General features: G+C 33.2%; 1 protein-coding gene across 4 annotated transcripts in view; it reads left to right on the top strand.

The window, feature by feature from the left end:
• Window positions 1-21,163, top strand: part of SLF1 (SMC5-SMC6 complex localization factor 1) — an 89,738-nt gene extending 68,575 nt beyond the window's left edge. For all 4 annotated transcript variants that reach the window (XM_074282090.1, XM_074282091.1, XM_074282087.1 and 1 more), the window contains 6 exons: window positions 7,088-7,233; window positions 9,147-9,310; window positions 10,424-10,548; window positions 12,528-12,620; window positions 13,121-13,303; window positions 16,408-21,163. In XM_074282090.1, the coding sequence (XP_074138191.1) occupies window positions 7,088-7,233; window positions 9,147-9,310; window positions 10,424-10,548; window positions 12,528-12,620; window positions 13,121-13,303; window positions 16,408-16,898 (1,202 nt within the window). In that variant the 3' untranslated portion in view covers window positions 16,899-21,163. The remainder of the gene's footprint in view (window positions 1-7,087; window positions 7,234-9,146; window positions 9,311-10,423; window positions 10,549-12,527; window positions 12,621-13,120; window positions 13,304-16,407) is intronic.
• Window positions 21,164-21,592: the final 429 nt, after the last annotated feature.

Below are 21,592 nucleotides of genomic sequence, written 5' to 3'. Positions count from 1 at the left end.
CGTCTTCCACCATTTGATGTTATCTACATTCAGTCCCTCATACTGTTTGTAGTGTTATTCTTTCTATTTAAATACTAACCTTTGAATGTCCTCTTTTCTGCCAATTAGTTTTGACCTGAAAGTAACCATAGATTTTAGGGTGGGAAGAGCCATCTGAAATAATCTAATCTGATTATTTAAAAGATGTGAAAACTGAGGCAGAAAAGACACTAATTTGTTCAGGATCACATTGGAAGAAAGTAGCCAAATATGGATTCAAACCTTGATCCACAGGCTTCAAAGGATGGTGAAATTTTAAAGAAGACAGTTTAATAAAGAAAACTCCTGTCAAGCTGTCCAGATCTCTTTCCTTTTCAGAATTGGATTCTTGGCTAAGAAGCAGCATTGGAAAGAGAGCTGGTTGGCCAATCAGAGGTCTTGATTCAAATCTCACCTGTGACACTTAATTACTAGTATGACCTTTGATAAGCCACTTAAGTTGTCTGGGTGTTGTTTCCTCTGTAAAGTGATAAGGTTGGACTAAATAGGCTCTGGTCTAAGATTTTTTCCAACTCCAGATCTATGATTTTTTTTTTTTTTTAATTTTGTTACTTATTTAACCAAAATCCACCTTTTTCTCTTTTACATTTCCTTTCTGTCACCCAGTTGATAAAGCAAGAAAAACAAATCACTTACAGTAAATATGTCCAATGTCCACAAAAAAAAGTCTCAATTTGTACTCTGAGTAAATGACTTCTGTCAGGAAATAGATAGCATGTTTCATCAGTAATTCTCTGGCAATATGGTTAGTCATTATATTGATCAGAATTCCTAAATATTTTTTTAAAAAAATTTACAGTGTTTTTTAAATTGTATAAATTGTTCTCCTGGTCTTTCTTTCTTCACTCAGAATCATTTTTGTGACAACTTTCCTCTGAAACTGTTAGAATCCTTTTTCTACAGTCCAGGAAATCAGGACCCTGTGCTTCTGGTTTCCCATGTCATTGATGATTCTTGTAAAAGCAAACTTTCTATAATTCTAAACTTTTTAGTTTTCAAGGGAAAGAGTTTTTGGTGTGTTGTTTTTTGTTTTTATTATGTTTTGTTTTCCAGTAAGAAATGCTTCATTATAGCTTTGGGGACAGCTAAGTGGAGTAGTGGGTAGAGTACCAGCCCTGAAGTCAGAGGACCTGAGTTCAAAACTGGCCTCAGATACTTAACACCTCTTAATTGTGTGACCCTAGGCAAGTCACTTAACCCCAATTGTCTCAGCAAAAAAAAGAAAAGAAAAGATGCTTCATTGTAGCTTGGTTCTATTTAGACAAGGAAAGTAAAATTTTTTGAATTTGCTATCTAGCATTTTAGCACTTAGAAAATTCCAGAATGGAAATCTAGGTAAAAATGGGTAAGGATTTATATAATTATCCCCCCTTCTAATAAAGAGGTCTTTTTATAGTACTGAAATTAGAGGATTTTGATCTAAAGTAGGGATGAGGAACCTTTTTTCTGTCAAGGGCCTGTTGGATATTTATAGCATTATTTGTGAGCCATACAAAATTATCAACCTATAGACCTCAAGCAGTAAGAGGTTGTTATACCTAACTTTCAACTCATCATCATGTGTGATTGCCAATAAACGATTTCATGGGCTATGGGTCCTTGGGATGGAAGTATTGCACCTTCTTTCCTTTTTCGTTTAGGAATGAGGTGATGACTGTCGATTTTGAAAGATAGCTTATCTTTTGTTCCATGACTTTTAACATTTCTTAGGTTATACTCAATCTTTCTTTACTGTACCTTCTGGTAAATTTCTTTTTGATTATTTGCAAAAAGAAATGATGTTTTAGAATTCTTACATTGGTTATCATTCTCAAAGAACTTGATTTTTGGCTATCAAAATAGTTTCTTAGATCATACAAATTTTTCTTAATCTAGTCCTGAGGGAGACATAGCCAGAACTTTTTTATATGTTAAGAAAATTACATTAGCCTTTTCCAGTATGTAGTGATTATGTTTCAGGAGACTACATGACAAAACATAAGTGATCACGAATGGTATTTTGACAAAGATGAATATGTGAAACAGTAGGGACTGAACTAAATTCAGCTTTCATAATTTACTTTTGAAAGATAATATTTTAAATGATACTTGTACCTTCTATTTTACCAACATTTAAAATTAATGCTTGAAGCATTTTTAAAATCACTAATGTCTGATGAGTCAAGATGAGGAGATCGGTCCATTGAATTATTTCAGTAAGCACTCCAAAATTGACTCCAATAACATACTCCTTTTGATTATTTTTTGTTACCTTTGGTTACCCTTCAAGCTTGCTTTTTCTTACTCAGGAAATATAAAGTAGATTGGTAATAAATACAAGTGGGCAGCATCTTTCAGCAAATATACAGAATTAGTTGGGGTTTTTTTTTTATGTATTCATCTTAATGTCATAATGTCCCATTGTAGCTGAACCAGGTCTTCATTTTTCTTTCTTGAATTCTGCATTTTTATTAAAAGTCTGAAAACCTGTTGCATATTATTTCTTTTTTGTCATCATTATTTCTACTTTCCCATGTATTTTTTATGTCTTCTTTAATGTTATGGTTTCCATACCTTTCTCCCTCCATTTTCCTCATCCACTCCACTCCATAGGAAAACCTGATTTGATTTGAAAAAATTTTAATTTGATTCTCTTTTTCTAACTGACATTTTCACTTTTCTTTGCTTAGCTTTCCAGTTTTGCTGCAAAGTTAATAAATCTTTGGTTTGCTTCTATTAGGTTATTAATAATGATGTTAGAATTGACCTCTTAGTATTGCTGTATCTTTCTATTGGACATATAATAGTAGTCTTTCTCATTACCAGTAAACAAAGCATCCATGTAATAGGTACTCAAATGTAATTGACTGAATTTATATTGGCATTTGTTGGATTTTTAAGTATGTGATGTTTAGGTTTTCCCCCCCATAGAATCATAAGGTTAGAAAGTATATCTAAAGTTGACCTAAAGCCATATTTCCTCCTTACTGGCACATTATATTTAAGTCAAACAAATGAAATTATGTCTCATTTCCAAAACTATGAAAAGGAGACTCTTCATATCATTTCCAAATTATTTTAAAAGTATCTCTTTAACCTAAATTCCTTACTTGGGGATATAAATTGATTTCCTCTCTTATTTTGTCTTGAGAAAAGATGGAAAAGAGTTGATCACTATCTTCTTTTTATAAATTTTTATAATTATAAAATTTATAACATTATCCCTTGTATTCCCTCCCTCTGCTCTAACAATAGGTTACATTAGCCTTTTCCAGTATGTAGTGATTATGTTTCAGGAGACCACATGACAAAACATAAGTGATCACGAATGGTATTTTGACAAAGATGAATATGTGAAACAGTAGGGACTGAACTAAATTCAGCTTTCATAATTTACTTTTGAAAGATAATATTTTAAATGACACTTGTACCTTCTATTTTACCAACATTTAAAATTAATGCTTGAAGCATTTTTAAAATCACTAATGTGCAATCCCATACATATTAAATGTGTTACAGTATAACCTAGATACAATATATGTATGTAAATCTAATTTTCTTGTTGCATGTTAAGAATTAGATTCCAAAGTTATAAGTAACCTGGGTAAAAAGACAGTAGTAGTGCTAATAGTTTACATTTAATTCCCAATGTTCCTTCTTTGGGTGTAGCTGTTTCTGTCCATCATTGATCAACTGGAAGTGAGTTGGATCTTCTTTATGTTGAAGATATCCACTTCCATCAGAATAAATCTTCATACAGTATTGTTGTTGAAGTGTATAGTGATCTTCTGGTTCTGCTCATTTCACTCAGCATCAGTTCATGTTAAGTTTCTCCAAACCTCTCTGTATTCATCCTCCTGGTCATTTCTTACAGAGCAATAATATTCCATAACATTCATATACCATAATTTATCCAACCATTCCCCAATAGATGGACATCCATTCATTTTCCAGTTTCTAGCCACTATAAAAAGAGCTGCCACAAACATTTTGGCACATACCGGTCCCTTTCTCATCTTTAGTATTACATTTGGATATAAGCCCAGTAGTAGCACTGCTGGATCAAAGGGTATGCACAGTTTTATAACTTTTTGGGCATAGTTCCAAATTGCTCTCCAGAATAGTTGGTTCTTTCACAACTCCACCAACAATGCATTAGTGTCCCAGTTTTTCCACATCCCCTCCAACATTCATCATTATTTGTTCCTGTCATCTTAGCCAATTTGACAGGTGTGTAGTGGTATCTCAGAGTTGTCTTAATTTGCATTTGTCTGATCAGTAGTGATTTGGAACACTCATATGAGTGAATATAGTTTCAGTTTCATCATCTGAAAATTGTCTGTTCATAAATTTTGACCATTTATCAATTGGAGAATGGTTTGATTTCTTATAAATTAGGGTCAGTTCTCTATATATTTTGGAAATGAGGCCTTTATCAGAACCTTTAACTGTAAAAATATTTTCCCAATTTGTTACTTCCCTTCTAATCTTGTTTGCATTAGTTTTGTTTGTACAAAAGCTTTTTAATTTGATGTAATCAAAATCTTCTGTTTTGTGATCAATAATGATCTCTGGTCATAAATTCCTTCCTCTTCCACAGGTCTGAGAAGTAGACTATCCTCTGTTCCTCTAATCTATTTATGATCTCATTCTTTAAGCCTAAATCATGGACCCATTTTGATCTTATCTTGGTATATGGTGTTAAGTGGATCACTATCTTCTTAATAATATAACATCATAACATAACATACAATTGGAAGATAATGTTCATCTATTTCTTTTTCAGCCTAATGATCTCAGTTTCTGTGTCCTTTTTGATTAAAATTTTTTTTTCTACTTCCATCTTTATTGGTTTTCTCTTTTCCTTTTTTTCTTAATTTTTCTCCCAGTTCATCACTTCCAATCTGCCTTCACTTTCCTATGCCATTCTGACCCTTTAGTTGACTAGGTACTTGACCATTATATTTTTAATTCCTTTGACTATTGCTAGAGATCTAACTCTTGTCCTTTTGTTACCTTTTACTTTCAGGCCACTGGAGATTCAAAGACAAACAAAATAATCCTATATCATCAAGGAACTACATGTACCCAAGAAAATACAAAGTACATACAAATTAGTACAGAGTCTTTCTAAGAGGAGAAAGTGCTAATAATGTCTCTCTTCCTACTTCCATGCTTTTCAGTGCTACCAGAGAAGGGCATACAATTGGGCCAACCTCCTCTTTAAATCTCAGTCTCCTTATTTAGAAAATAAAATTGGACTTAAATGGCTTCCAAGATGTCTTATGGTTCTCCATCTGTGATCCTTTTCTATTCATCTTATCTAATATTCTTTGGGTTTACTGACTGTTGGATATCAAATATTTCATTCTTCCATGATTTACTGATTTACCTCACCTCCTATTTCACTGAAAAAATTGAGATCATCTACCATGAATGCCTTCTTTTGCCCTTATACCTCAAAATCACCTTAACCATGTCATATTCTTTTCACCTTTATTCAAGTCTCTGAGGAAAAGGAAGCATCCTCTCCAGCTTATTGCCATTTTTTTCCTTTTTTTTTTTTTTTAGACGAAGAAAGAAATTAACTTCTTGCCAAAATACATCCATACTTAATACATTTAGTCCCATCCCCTACCACCTCTTTTGAGTCAATTCACAAAGCATGCACCTATTGTGTGCTAGACACTGTATCAGTAGTTGTGGATTCAGAGAAAGACAAAAATAAAGTCTTCATTACATGAATGCAAAACACAAACAGTGGATTTATTGAGAATGATTATCAGGATTAGAAGCAGCTAGATGGTGCAGTGGATTGAACACAGGACCTTAAGTCAGGAAAATCTTAGAATGTTTATCAGCATGTGTCCAAGTTATGGGAAACTAAAGTACTATAAATGTCAAGAAATCAAATTTAGGAGAAAAATCTTTAAAATCTACAATGATATAGCAATAAAAATTGTTATGTGTGTGTATTTATATACACACACACACAGTTGTAATGCAGGTCTAAGATATTGAAAGCTAAATTATACATAACAGACAACATAAAAACTTAGATGCTTGGGGATACAGAGGAAGGGGCGGGGGGAAACATGGTCCCTGGCCTAATAGAGTTAACATGTGAATTTATTTAAGAAAATACAAGAACTTAAATAGGGAAAGAGAGCCAGTACTCCAATGGTACTAAGCCGAGGCTTGAAGTAGATAATGATTCAAATGGGGGAGGGATTCCAAGCATAAGAAATAACATGTAAAAGCCCTGAAGAAAGGAGATATGATGCTATGTTCATCAAACAGCTATTGACTAGGGTTCAGGCTGTAATAGGAAATAAGTCTGGAAAGAGGAAGTGAGTTGTGTAGCCAGATCATGAAGACTCAAATGTCAGTCTGAGCAATTATTATTTTAAACTAAAGACAAAAGGGAAATCCCTGAAGATCTGTGCTACATTATCAGGTCATAAAGTGATTTTGGCACATGTGGAAGGAAAGATTGGAAGGTGGCAAGACTAGTAATAGGGAGACCATTTAGGAGATTGTTAGAGTTTTCAATGTGAGAGTGATAAGGATTTGAACTAGAGTGGTCCAGAGAGTGGAAATAGGTGGAAAGATGAGAGAAATGGTGTGGAGATGGATGAACAAGAAGGAAAAGTAAATAGTTTAATATAAAAGTAAATATATATAATTGCAGCTTCATTGAGAGGCATAGCCCCAGAATTAGACAAGTTAACCGCTGGAATTCAAACCCAGATTTTCTGACTTAAAAAGCATTTTTCTTTGTTTCATGATATTGCCAGAGGATGAACTTGGTCTTGGGGAAATCTGCATATATAATAATCAGGTCCATTATATAGGGTGATAGTGCCTTACCTTTGTTTTTACTTACATAATTATCATAAAATATTGTGTATGTACCCACTAGGTTGCAAGTTCTTTTGGGGCAGGAAACACTTGGGAGTGTCTCATCTTAAATCTGTATCTTGTCCTATTTTCTAGCACAGTACTTACATACCTAGTATACATTTAACATATTTATTGTTTTTTTTTTTTTTTTACTTGTTTCTTTCAGATTTTTCTTCACAGGAATTAGAAAGTTTCATTAGTTCCTTATCTTCATCCTGGCTTCAAATGTTCATTGCAGAATCAATCTTTAAAAAGATATGTTTACAAAGCTGTGTCAGTATTTCTCCTGAACCACTTTCTCTTCAGAAAATGGTAAATATCCTTACATTCAAATATATTTAATTTCTGAGTTAGCAATATGATCAGTTTAATTCATTGCAAATATTAATTTAAATATTTCCAACATTTGCTTGTGCATTTGTGGTGTTCCCCTCCAAGACAGAAAAATTAGTGAGGAGGAAAAAAAATTAATTACAGAACTTAGGAATTTTAACTATCTGCTCTAGGAACAGAACACAAAAACCTTTATTCCTCCTTCTATGTCTTAATATACATGATGATTATTTTAAGTAGAATCAGAGATTTGACACAGGAATGAATAATTCCATACAGTATCTAATATTTTAAAATAAAGTTACTTATAAAAATTCTAACCCACTCTAATCTTACAAAGCCAAGTGGTGCATTTAGTCCATAGTTCTCTAGCTGTATCTTTTTTTTTTTTTTTTTTTTTTCCTGAGGGTGGGGTTAAGTGACTTGCCCAGAGTCACATAGCTAGGAAGTGTTAAGTGTCTGAGACCAGATTTGAACTCGGGTCCTCCTGAATTCAGGGATGGTGCTCTATCCACTGTGACACCTAGCTTCCCCCTAATTATAACATTTTTCACAGTACATATGCATAGGTAATTTTTTACAACATTATTCCTAGTACTCCTTCGGTTCTGAATTTTCCCCTCCTTCCCTCCACTCCCTCCCCTAGATGACAGGCATTCCCATACATATTAAATATGCTATAGTATATCCTAGATACAATATATATGTGCAGAACCTAATTTTGTTGTTGTTGCTGTTGTTGCAAAGGAAGAATTGGATTCGGAAGGTAAAAATAATCTGGGAAGAAAAACAAAAACAACAACAACAAAAAAATACTCACAGTTTACACTCATTTCCCCGTGTTCCTTCTCTGATCAATTGGAATTGGATTAGCTCTTCTTTATGTTGAAGATATCCACTTCCATCAGAATACATCCTCATACAGTATTGTTGTTGAAGTGTATAGTGATCTTCTAGTTCTGCTCATTTCACTCAGCATCAGTTGTTGTAAGTCTCTCCAATTCTCTCTGTATTCATCCTGCTGGTCATTTCTTACAGAACAATAATATTCCATAACATTCATATACCATAATTTACCCATCCATTCTCCAATTGATGGACATCCATTCATTTTCCAGTTTCTAGCCACTACAAAAAGGGCTGCCACAAACATTTTGGCACATACAGGTTCCTTTCCCCTCCTTAGTATTTCTTTGGGATGTAAGCCCAGTAGTAGCACTGCTGGATCAAAGGGTATGCACAGTTTTATAACTTTTTGGGCATAATTCCTGATTTCTCTAGCTGTATCTTGCCAATACCTTTACAGGCCCATCTTTGGATATTATTAGATGCTCTCAAGTGGTTCCAGAAAGAAATGAGAATCAGACATACTTGTTTATGCATTTTGGTTGGACAAAATTCTCTGTTTTTGCAACATTTCTTTGCCTTTCATAGACTTGCACACTCATTATTTTATGTCCTACATCAGATTTGTTTCCTAATGCACAAATGCATAATCAAAATTAAAATGGCAAAATACCAGTTGTACATAAATCAGATGGCCTTTTTTAAATAAATAAATTATGCAAAAACAACATAACATGCTAGGCACAATATTAATAAGAGAATCTTTTTCTGAATGAGCATAATGTCAAAAAAATTAAATTAGGAAAAAATAATTATTTGCATCCAGGAAGTTTTTTCTTTTCACCCACATGGTATTGATTCAGTGATGTGGAATAGTCATTTTAATAATTAATATTTTAGCTTACTTAATTGAGGTGTGGTTGCCACTAACAGAACAGTAAGAATGTTTCCAAACTTTATGAGAAATGAACAGGTAACGATTTTCAGACTTTCTCTTTTACTACATAAGACTATGAAAGCAATTTTATGATGTTATTTTGCAACAGGTATGTTCTTATTTGCCTGCATTGGGAAAAGTTGGTATCCTTGAATCAAGAAAGGGACAGAAACGGAAGAAGATGGGACCTTGGGTTGGCCCTGACTCCCAGAAAGCATTGAAGATGTTAAGTGATGGTGCTCAGAACCAAGCCAAGGTCTTGCCAGAGCGACTGTAAGTAAAACCCAGAGCATCACTCATAGTCCTCTGCCTTGAACTAAAGCTTCTGCTTTGACACATTTTCTTGAACTTCATTTAACCTAGGTGATCAGCCTATGTATCCTGATGAAAACCCATTTCTAAACCTATAGGTTTTTGGTTTGTTTTCTTTTCTGCTTCTCAGTATATACATACATTGATTCACATTCATTTATTCTCAAGAGTTGAGACAAAATATTTCTCAAGAGAAATGAAACTTTTCACCAGAAAACTGTTCTACAACATTTTTTGTCTGATTTCATGATCTCTACTGTATACAATGATATGCACTTTTTCTGCACTTTTTTTTTCTAAATACTGTAGAGATTCAGCTTCAAAATGTCTGACCAATAGTATAGGTGACCACATCGTAAATCTGTATGCATCTTTAACTTCTCATAAGTTACTATAAAATATTTTCCAAAAAAGAGAAACCTTTAAAAAATACACAAAGCTCACCTCCATTGAAATGGATAATAGAATATACTGCCTGAGAAACATACTAACTAGTTATATGATCCTGGGCAGATCCCTTAACTTCTTTCAGCCTCAATAAAATAGGGATATTAAGTAATAGCACCTAGCTTGTAGAGTTGTTATGGGAGTGTTATATGTAAATCACTCTAAAAACCTTAAAGTATTCTATAAATAACAGTTCTGTTGTTGTTGTTGTTCTCATCAGTACATGCTACTGCTGCTGCTTCTGATGGTGGTGGTAGAAGAAGTGGTGTAAATTTGAGAAACTGAAGAAGAGTATCTAGTTTCTAACCATAATTTCTTCTTACCTAAAATATGTTCCATTTCTTATCCATTTATTGGATATGTACTATTTTGTGAACTTCTCCAAGAGTAGTAAGTTAAAGGGGTCAGCAAAGTGAAAAATAGCACCATATCTATACCAAGGGAGACATTGAGGCTGTTGGGATAAGTGACCTTCCTAGAAGACAAAATAAGGATTTATACAACAAAGGAGAACTAGTTTTTTTTTGTTTTGTTTTGTTTTTTTGTTTTTTTTAATTCAGCATCTAATGTATGCTGAACGTGAATGGCCAGAAAACAAGCCTTCATTATTTCTTATTTTTCTTTCAGTGAGCTGAAGCATTCTTTGTCGTTAAAAAGGTCGCAAAAGAAATGGGAAGAAGAGTTGTCATGTTCCAAAGAGAATTGCCGCTCTCTGCTTCCAAAAATGCATTTTCACAAGACCAATTTAAAAGGTATTTGAAGTATCTAAATTAATGTATGCTAAGAACTTTTCATGGTTACAGTCATTACTTGCAAGTTTAATACACTTGTCCTGATGAATGCTTGAGCTAAAATGTTGGCCTACATCCAAGAAATACCTTCCTGGATAGCATGTTAGTTTTCTTAAAATGTCATTAGTGAAAAGATTATACTTAGTATAATAGCACGTTCGTTCTCTTCTCTTCTCCCTCTACTTCTCCAAATATTAAACACAGTATGTAGCTTATGTGAGCTCATTCCAGACTTGCCCGCCTTACTTTGCTAATCCACCTCAACCTGGGTTGCTTAGGATCAGCCTGAGTCTTCTGATTTGAAAGTATAATTCTGTCTTCATCTCTTTCAGTCCTAGACATTTTGTGAACAAAGACTGGGGAGTAGGCTATGTTACATAGCTGTGTTAAGCATATGGACTCTTTTCTTCTAGGCATTGAGCCCAGACTATGAAATGTGTTTGGCTTTTAGTCCTAACTATACTAGCATCTAAGTACCTAAAGGATGAAATAACATGGCTATAATTCATTCAGGCTCCACTTAACTACACAAATTTAATAAAATATAACTTACATGAAGCTGTAACTGGCCCAAATCATTTGCTACATCTTTTTGTTTATGATTTATACCTTATGTATCATGCATCTTATACAAATATGTTTATTATTATGACCCCCATGGGACATCTGGAACAATATGGTAAAGAAACTCTTGTTCTAATCTTTCAATATAATGAAGATTCCTAATTGTGTGGCACAAAATGCTAGATACTCATTTTGCTCGAAATGTAAGAAGTGTAATTTATTAATAAAATTCATTCATTTCAAAAAGCAATGTCCTTTTTATTTGCTTTGTTTTTAATATGATGAGTTGGAGAAAGAATTGGAAAATAATAGAGAAAAATTCTAAATGTCTTTTTCTCTGTGCATATAAAAAGAATTTTCCTATAGAAATACTTGCATAGACTGAAAAGAGGTATTTAGGGTGTGTACCATGAATTTAAACCCATAAAAAATGTGTTACATTATCCCAGCAAGAGAGAAAATTAACTTTAGCTACATATGCAGTTTGTGTTTGATTTCTAGTCTATGTGGCATTGCTTTAACTTCTTTTTATCCTTGTTTCAAGCTCAAGGTTTTGGTTTTTGTTCATTCTAATCACTTGATGACAACAGAGTTGTCGATATGACTTGATTTTACCTTGCATGCATTAATTGCATCCCTTTGCAAAACACAGATTTCAGGACCTTAAAATTCTATGTCAACCTTGTTTAAGCTTTAAATGGTACTAGGGCTTTTCCCGTGTGTGTGTGTGTGTGTGTGTGTGTGTGTGTGTGTGTGTGTGTGTTTATATTAAGATTCCTTCATTTCTCTCTTTCTGTGCTGCTGTAGCCAAGCCAGACAGCCTATTGAGAAGCAGCAAACCATCTGTTAATGGATTTGAAGTTCTGAATTATACTTGAGTGTGTAGAGGCACTCGTGCTTAGCCAGAAACATTCATTTGAATTAAGCTATAAATGCTGTGTAAAAAGAGCCATACATTTAACGTAGGTTCATGAATAAATTTAAGAGAGGGCAACTGCACTCTAAACTTTTATTGCTTCAAAATCCAGTATTTTTGGTGTTCTGTGATCATTCAGAGCTTTTATAGTGGGATTGAAGCTTTAAACCTTGAACTAAGGAGAGATAATTTCTGTGTTAAACCATTTGCAGTTGAATTTCATTGCTGGATCTCTAATGGAACAGAAGCTCTGTGGGTTGTGAGGGTTTTTTTGTTGTTATTCCTCCACACATTTTTTTTAATTATCTTAAAAGATATTTAACCTGGACAAAAAGGAAAATCTTATTCATTATTGACTGTTCTGGCAGAGAGCCAGAATGCCTAGTTCCATGCATTCTGATTATTTCCTTTAGTTGATATCTTGCCTTCTCTGGAATAATCTATTAATTTTTTATGGTAGGAGAGACAGCCCTGCATAGAGCTTGCATAAATAACCAAGTGGAGAAATTGATTCTTCTTCTCTCTTTGCCAGGAACAGACATTAATGTTAAAGGTAAGTTCTGAATCTTCACTGTCTAATCAAATCTGAAAATAATCCTGATTTTGCATTATAAAATTTTTGCATGCCAACATTAAAAAAAATTACAAGGAAACCTAAATGTACTTTACTTGATGGTACTGAGTTATTACTGAAATCAAGAATGTTAGGATAGGGGGGTGAGGGGTGGGATGTAGGAGAAAGGAGGAGGAGGGGAGAAGGGGAGGGAGAATGGATGATAACTAAAGTCTGTATAAGAGAAAAAAAATCATCATTGTTATCGTATTTGTGATCAGATCACCAGACTAATTTGGAAAATGATCATCATATAGATCCTTTTTCCCCCTTTAAAACAGAGATAATTATATAGCCCAAGCAAGTATAGGAAAGGAGCCTTTTGGTATTGAGTAATATATTGAAGAGTTACGTTTAAGAGAGAAACAGGATAGCTCTACTTTACCATTGAATAACTCCTACTTTTGCTGTCTTAAAACTTCCCTTGATTTCTAATTCAGACTATGCTGGCTGGACGCCTTTGCATGAAGCCTGTAACCATGGCAACACAGTGTGTGTCCAGGAAATTTTGCAACGTTGTCCAGAGGTAGATCTGCTCACTCAAGTGGACGGGGTGACTCCTTTGCATGATGCACTGTCAAACGGACATGTAGAAATTGGCAAGCTGCTACTCCAGCATGGGGGTGAGTGCATTTATGCTAAACTGGTTTTGCAAAATTATCCAATTTTTGATGAGTCCCTCAGAAGTTGATAACACTTCCATTTTTAGCTTCTATAGAGGAGAATGCCTTTAAAAACTACAAAGAGGGGGGAAGGTCTTCTTGTGAAAACAAGCACCATTTTGTCAATAAGGATAAAAGCCTTTTTTTTTTAATATGTACACTTACTCATTATATTGAAATTGTTGTTTAAACCAGTGTAGTGGAATATACTTGTGAATTGAGTACGTGAGCTTTAAAAATGGATTTATTTTGACTCTAGTATGGGTTTTTGATGAGATAGTCAATTCTTAAAGGTTGAGTAAATGGATGTATATTTTTAGCTATTATAATGTTTCTGCATTTCTCTTATTCTGTTACTGATTTGACTAATTTTATTTTTAAGATTTATTTTCTTATATCTCACTAAAATTATTTTCAGAATCAATAACATTTTATCAGATCAGCTAAATTAATAATTGAATTAAATAATGTGAGTATTTTATAATTGTGAAAAACGTTGGTCAGAGGTTTTTGAAGGGATGAGAATGGGTATATTATACCTTAACAAACCATTCTCTGTACTGATTTATGACCTGTGCTCTCAGCATGTTTTGCCTTTTTAGTGACCCTATTTGGTCTGAGCTAGATAACAATTCAAAACATTAAAAAATGCATTGAGGTGGCAGGGGCTTGAGACTGGTGGGAGGGGGGAGGAAACAATGGGAAGCAAACAAGGATGCATATATTATATTTCCCATTACTTTCATATGAAAATTCAAGTATATGGCTTCTGATATTTTTGGTAGTTAAAACATTCATATCTTTAGGAAAATACACAAATGTGCTGCATTTGGATGTCTTCTAACTATATCCAGCTTTTAAAAGGGCAAAACTAGCAACCTAAGACTTCTGGTTATTTATAGTCTTCTCCTGCCCCCTAAAGGCTGCCCCGTATGTCTATTGTACTGACACCATCTTGCAATCAATACATTCCTGGACTCTTCTACATTCCTCTTCTACTCTCTGTTTACTGAATTTCAATGTACTATCTCCCAGGTGTTTTATTTATCTACCAAATCTTATATTGACATGTCAAGCCACAATACTTGCTCTTTCTTAGTTGAAGATGATGCAAGAATCAGTGTACCAGTGTGATATAGAGTAAACTGAACTTCCCAGTAAAAAATGGCATTACGCTAACAGATGTGCATTTTTCCTAAGGCCCTTAGTGAAAAATAGGAAATGGATGATCTTCTTGTCCTAAGGGAGAGATCTATTTGCAGTTGCATTCATCAAGGACTTCTAACTTCTCTAAAAGTTGAATGCAGTCTTGTTTTTGCCTTTGTCACATTTTAGGTTTGTGCCTGTCAAAGAGTTTGACACTACCATGGTAGAAACTACTTTACACATTCATTGTGGATTCATTCAGAATTAGTAAAGGCAGATGGAGTGCTTTTTTAAAAAAAAATTCTACAAGAACTTAGCTTACAGTTACCATCTTTTTCTTTGTTTTGTTTTGGTACTTTGGTACTTATTTTTCAATTGTTCATTCAGCACACTTCAAAGCAATACAGTGCTTCAGAAGACCATTTGACCTTAAACTGGACAGTTATCTTACTTTATCAATTATTATTTTATGCAAAATATATGTTTATATGTACACATATGTACATTACATATGAAATTTTGTTGAAGGTCAAGCTATTTTTTTTTAGATATGCCAATATGTTAATTAAAAACTAAAAGCAGTATTTTACATAAACAAGTGTTGCTAACAAATGACTAGGTCGTGAATTTTTAAAAAATCTTTCATAGCTCTTACAACAGTTGTTTTTCTAATGTTGAAATGCATAAAAATTAAATCTGGCACAATCTTTGAAACAGATCGGGTGCTTACCATTTGTTTACTGAAGTTTGGCCAAATACAACATTGTTGATATTCTGCTGCTCTCATATTTCACCTGTGCTACCACCAATCCTACCAGGGAAAGGGATGGGGAAGGCTGCAGTGACTTTCCAAACAGAAAGATATAGAAGTTTGCATATAGTAGAGGGATTATAATTTTGGGCAGTTCATAGTTTTTGTTTTCTCATTCATTCACACATTTAAGGTAGACCATGAAAGACATGCTGCTGTTGGAAAATAGTTCTTCCCAAAATATTTTTTTCTAGACTTCAGTTCTACCGTTTTTATTTAATTTCCTTATGGGTATTATCCTACCATGAGGCATCCTGAATAGTTCAGGATGTGTAAGAACATTTCTCTCAGTATCAAATTAACAATCAAAATGTTAAGCACATATTTTTAGTATGTTCAAAACTGTGCTGGGTACTGGGGACAAAAAGACAAAAAAAATAGCTTCTTCCTTCAAGGGGCTTACATTCTAGTTGGAGGATATATGTATTAAAAAGGGAAAACTGAAGAAAGTATTAGCACTAACAATTGGTTCTGTATTAGGGAGGGAATGAGGAGGCCTTTCCTAGAAATGATACCTCATTGCATCTGAAAGAGAAATAAGGATTCAGAGACGTGAAAATGAGGAGAAAGAGATATTCTTGGAATGGGAAATGGCTTGTAAGTAGTCAAAGTTCATATAGAATACCAAGACCAAGTAATAGTAGTCTAGTCTTAGTTGGAATATGTGTAGAGCTAATAAAAAGGGAGTATTATAAAATAAGAGCTGTAGAAGTAAGTGGGAGTTGAATTGTGTAGGCCCTTAAGTGCCAAATAAAAATGAGTATTTATTTTATCTTTTGTGTATATATTGGTATGTGTTTTTGTGGTATGTATGTGAAACACACTCATGAAAAACATTGTTCCTTGGAGAGATACATATGCTTTCTTAATCTTGGGAGCAGCATTATTTTTTTAACATCAATTTGTAAAATTTTTCACAATCTTTTTTTTTTTATTTGTACCTCATAGATCATTTGTAAACTAATGCAAATACACATTTATGACATCTTCAAATTTGTCAGTTGACTTCATTGTTTTTTTCTTGATGGACTTTAACTTATTGTGTCCACCCAAGTTAGTACCAAAGTTAGCTATAAATGTTACTTAGCACTTTGCATCACTTTTCCAGGCTCCGTGCTTCTCCAACAGAGGACTTCTAAAGGAAAACTGCCTTTGGATTATGTGGTAGCTCCCCAAATCAAAGAAGACCTTCTGGCCGTCCTACAAGTTGAAGGTTCCACTGAGGACCTTCAGGCACAAGCAGAGGACCATTTCTACCAGCAGCAGATTGAATTTGGCTCATTCTTACTTAGTAGAATGCTGTTGAATTTTTGCTCAATATTCAACTTATTTTCAAACTTCTCTGTTTTTAAAGAGTTAATTCATCTACGTGAAAGGTTGTTTACTTCTCCTACAACTTGTAAGGATACCACCAGTCTCCATACTGACTGGATTATGGATCTCTATGCTAGAGATCTTGTGACATTGAACAAGCTACCAAGTCTCCTTAAGGAAATACCTGAGAACTTGGAAGTGTTTCCTGGAGTTCAGACACAGGCTTTACTGATGACACTAAAAACTATGCTAAATCAGTCAGAGATTTTTCATGGCACTAGTTAATATTGATAGAACTTCTAAAATACATTCTATATTTATAGATACAATTTTTGATATTATTTGTTTATAAATGCATATTAGATTATTCTTTTTTCAGAAAAATCTATGTAATTCTCCAAAAGAGAAATGCAAATTATTTACAAATTGAATAGAAATACACATTGAATAGACATCTTCAAAATTACATTGTACTTTTTAAAAGTGATTCTTGTTTGTATTGTAATCCTCTTCATCTAAATGTTTATTAAAACCTTGCAAAATTATTCTCTCTTTCCCCTATGGATCTGAGAATCCTGGCAGATACCAATGCAATTATTCATATATTCACTTTTTAAGGATATAGTTGGAAACTGTTTTTTATTCAGAATACAGACCATCAGAAAAGATTCCTTTCTATTCTTTTTTTTCTCTAACATTTCTGAAGTTTGCAGCATTAACTAATGTTCTAATGGGAAGAAAATAAGCCTGAATAAGCATATAATACAACAAGGTATATTGCTGCTGCAAATAGCCCAATTTAGTAATAGCAGTTCATAGATAAAGTTAATCCAAGGTCTTTCTATGCATATGTCAATATAGACTAGAAATGTTTCAGTTTGAGGTCCTTTCATAATAGCTGTTCATGGTAAAGTTAAAAATGAAAGTATGGATGATCACAATCACTAGTGGGAATGTTATATTTTTCTATAGCTGGCTACAGAGACATTAAGACTTCCATTTAGCTTTCTTGCAGCTTATATGTATAATCTCATAGCAGTTAATCTGTAGACTTATCATAGATACAGATCTTTTCACAAAGGACAGATATTCAGCAGTCAATAACTGGAGTCATAGGCTCATTGTCATCCCATATGATTGTGGATTAATTCTAGTTAAATTTTGATCTTTTCATGATTTTCCTAAGTTATGTTTACAAATAAGGTTAGTCTAAGGAATATCACTTATTAATATCTTGCAGACCTCAGAAAGAAGATGTAGTATGGTCCAATAAAGCAAGCAAAAGATAGGACCTTGGAAAATCCAAACTCTCATCTGGCCTGTACTATACCAACAAGCTGCCCATTGGGCAAGCCATGTGTTCTTCCTGAACTTCAGATGCCTCATCAGTAAAAGACTCAGTTTGTTCTAAATCATCACTTAAGTTTGTTTGTTTGTTTCTTACATTATGATCCTGCATGATATATCTTTTTCCTCTTCCTGAACACTACAAAACAAACTGAACAAATGAAAACTGAGTATGAAGAAGATAGTTTATCAAAATAAGGGAAACAGGGCAAGGCAGAAGAGATAAATTTGGGAGAATAACACATGTCCTGTCTTCACTAATTCATTTAAACTGCCCTTTTTTTTTTTTCTTTTTATTATAATGGAAAAATAGTGGATTTTTCTACACTGAATCACCATGAAAATGTTTCCTTTTAGTTGCAATATTTATATTTTCTACATGAATTTTGTACTTGTCAGTTTTTCTCTTACCATGAATATAATATAAGATAGGTACAATGACATAATTTGAATTAGCTGCAAGGTAAAATTACATTCCTGGCTTTCATTCTCATCTTTTTAAAATAGCTGCATATTTTCTATGTACATGTCATCATGCTAGGATTTATGAAAACCTTCAAAAAAATGAAGTGGTCTAAGCCAATGAGAAGTTCATATTTTTATAATTTTTAAAGTTTAATAAATTTTAAATTTTCACTTGAGTTAATATAGTTTAACTTGCATAATGTGTCATAACCTTGTTATGAGAAATTTAATTCTCATATTTGTGTTTTAAAATGTATAATCTGTCAACACAAGTTTTTGATTCTAGATGACTTGAAAAAAGTTATGTGCAGTATCTAAAAAGAGACTTGAATTATGGCATTCATAGGTTCAGTGTATCTGCCTCAAATTCTTTTAAATAAGCCCTCAAATTAGGTATAGTTATATCTGTTTGCCAATTATTAAACCTGGGAAATTTTCTGATAAATATTTTTAAGTATCAAAATAAGGCCTTCCCTGAGAATTTAAATTATATAAAAGTTCAGTATTGTTTTTCTGTTATTTAGTTTTATTTTTACTAACATTCCAAAAGGATTATCCAAGTTTGAAGCTGAAACCTTTCAATGAATCAAGTTTTTTTCTTTACTTTTTTTTTTTAAACTAGATTTACGATTTCATCTATACAGAATGTTCCCCATATGAAAACTATCGACATAGATGTAGATTGGCAACTTGTTTTTAACTTACAATATTAGATTGCCTGTGACTCTGAGAGGGACTTTGCCCATAGCCACATAGTTAATATTTTGTCAGAGGTAAGACCTGAAACCATGTCTCCCTGACCATAGATTTCTCAGTTGTTTTTTTATTAATAAAAGAGGATAAGGGTTTAAATGTTCTTAATTTTCTATACAAATAAACAGGAAAAAAAATTGTTTTAAATTTGCCTTTCAGCTTTGTGCCTCAGCAGCAAACAAGCTATAATAGCTTGTATATTTGCATATATTTGTAGCTTAAATGATGTCTTCTAAATCTAAAGATCAAATGGTGTAAGGATCCTAGTATTAGAGTCAGATGACTTGTATTTCTGAAGGACTTTCAGCAAGCCAGTCTCTGGGCCTTATGAAAAATGGAGATAATCTGCTACCCAAGTAATTGTGAAGAAAATACTTTGTAGCTATAAAGTACTACATAAATGTGATCCATTTTTATTTGCAATATTCTGGTATTTTATACCTTTCCTAAGTGAAAAGATGGTTTGAAACCTTTATGTGATGTAATTGTAATGATGAAGTAATCCTTATTGTAGATGTGGTAGTTTTCTTTGATCAGGATTATGTTTCATAACACCAAATGTGGTGTGCATATAAATCATCTATTCCTAAGTCTCAGCTTCTCCTCACCCTTGGACTAAGTTGACCAACCCAATGTGTTTCTACCATGCCTCATGAAAGGATACCATTTTTGTTTACGTTAAAACCTAGAATGTAGTTTCCCTCAGATGAACACCATCATGTGCTGCAATCATCAGGGGAGGGTGCACTCCATATGCATGCACACACCTTTCCAGTTAAGAGAGAGAGCTTGATGAGAGCCTGTCAATGTTTCTCCTTAATCAGCAGGAAGGGGTCATTTTTGAGTGACGTGAGGCACTTCTTCCCCCAGGCACTCTTCCACACCTCCTGCTGACATCTAGAGAGCAAGACTTAGAATGATAATTTGTTTTTATAACGAATATGGCTTGAATTAGAGGGTCACTGATGACATTGTTAAGAGTTAGGTAGATAGTAGGAACCAGACAACTTCAAGATTGGTGACATGGAGTACTGAACTGTTCCTGAAAACCAAATTGCAAGAAATGCCAAATTAGATTCTAAAAGTTATGATGGCAAAATATTCTTTGATGTTTAATTAAGCCTTAAAATAACTTTTTCATATATGAAATACAGTAGGTAACAAATTAGTTAGAAATGGGGGTTGAGGTGTTATTTCGTGTGGTTTTATGCACACAGAAGTTTTTGAGGTACAGCATACCCCTTATATGAAAGACATTTTTTATATGGTAGTAGGCTTCTGGTAAGAGAATTTGGTGAATTTTATACTTTGATCCTATATCATTTAATAATTGCATGCTATCTTCGTCAGTAAAGTTAGGAAAGAAATGTTTTATATTGAGTACCCCATAACCTATGGGTGAGTATGTACTAAGGTGAATTTAAGCATATCTTAGTGTCCTTTTGCAGATACATTAATAAAGTCATTGCCATCTTTATCTTTCAAGAACTCTTAGGTAGTAGGGAATCGGACATTTTTATTATAAGAGTATATTTTAATACTTTCAGTCCTGGTAAATAACAGCTGAAGGTTGAAAGGTTGAAAATTCACCCTAGCTACTGATATATTTCTTAATGTTTTTTAGCCTTTATATTCTTTCTAGTTGATGAAAGATCCAAGCACAAACATAGTCAGGAAAATTCAGTTCTTTCATTTTGAATACTTAAGATAATTTGTTGGAGGAAAAATAGGAATATTTTTACTTTTTCAAAAGAAATATATAGCTTAATTTTTTTTAATTTTACATTTAAAAATTGTAAAATGAAGATTTTTTTTTTACTTTGAAATGCATGTTGAAAAATTCATGATGTACTTATGGTACAAGTAACTGAGTCTGAAAATATCCTTATATTTGTGCTATTGCACATGTAGTATATTTGTACTGATTGTGTTTTGTTTTCCCATTTTAAAAGAGCAAAATAAATTATTTGGTTATGTGTTAAAAATAATTTGCCAAATCAAGGAAGATATTTAGTATTGCATCTAAGCAAAGTGCCCTATAATTGCTAAAAAATATATAAAAAAGATAGCATTGAGGTATTAGTAATCCACATCAACATAATATAGAATTTGAATCCACTTTGTAAATGGTTTGAACTCATAAAGGGTTATCATCAGTAGTTATTAAAGTCTTTCTCCAATTTTTTAAATTTTTTTAATTGTGCTCTAAACATTTCTCTTCCCCACACCCCCCAGTCCCTTTGTTGGCATGAACATATTAATAGAAAATCACAGGCTATTGTTAGGATATATTGTTTAAAAATTTATCAAGAGAAAGGAAGAAAAATAACAGGAAAGTGCTTTCTAGTTTCAGCAGGTGGGATTGCAGAGTGAGAATCTGGAATCCAGGTTTGAATCCATTCCTATAAGCCTGT

The sequence above is a fragment of the Sminthopsis crassicaudata genome, chromosome 1, assembly GCF_048593235.1.
Source record: "Sminthopsis crassicaudata isolate SCR6 chromosome 1, ASM4859323v1, whole genome shotgun sequence".
NCBI classification, from domain to species: Eukaryota; Metazoa; Chordata; class Mammalia; order Dasyuromorphia; family Dasyuridae; genus Sminthopsis; species Sminthopsis crassicaudata.
This window is presented reverse-complemented; position numbering and strand designations above follow the sequence as displayed.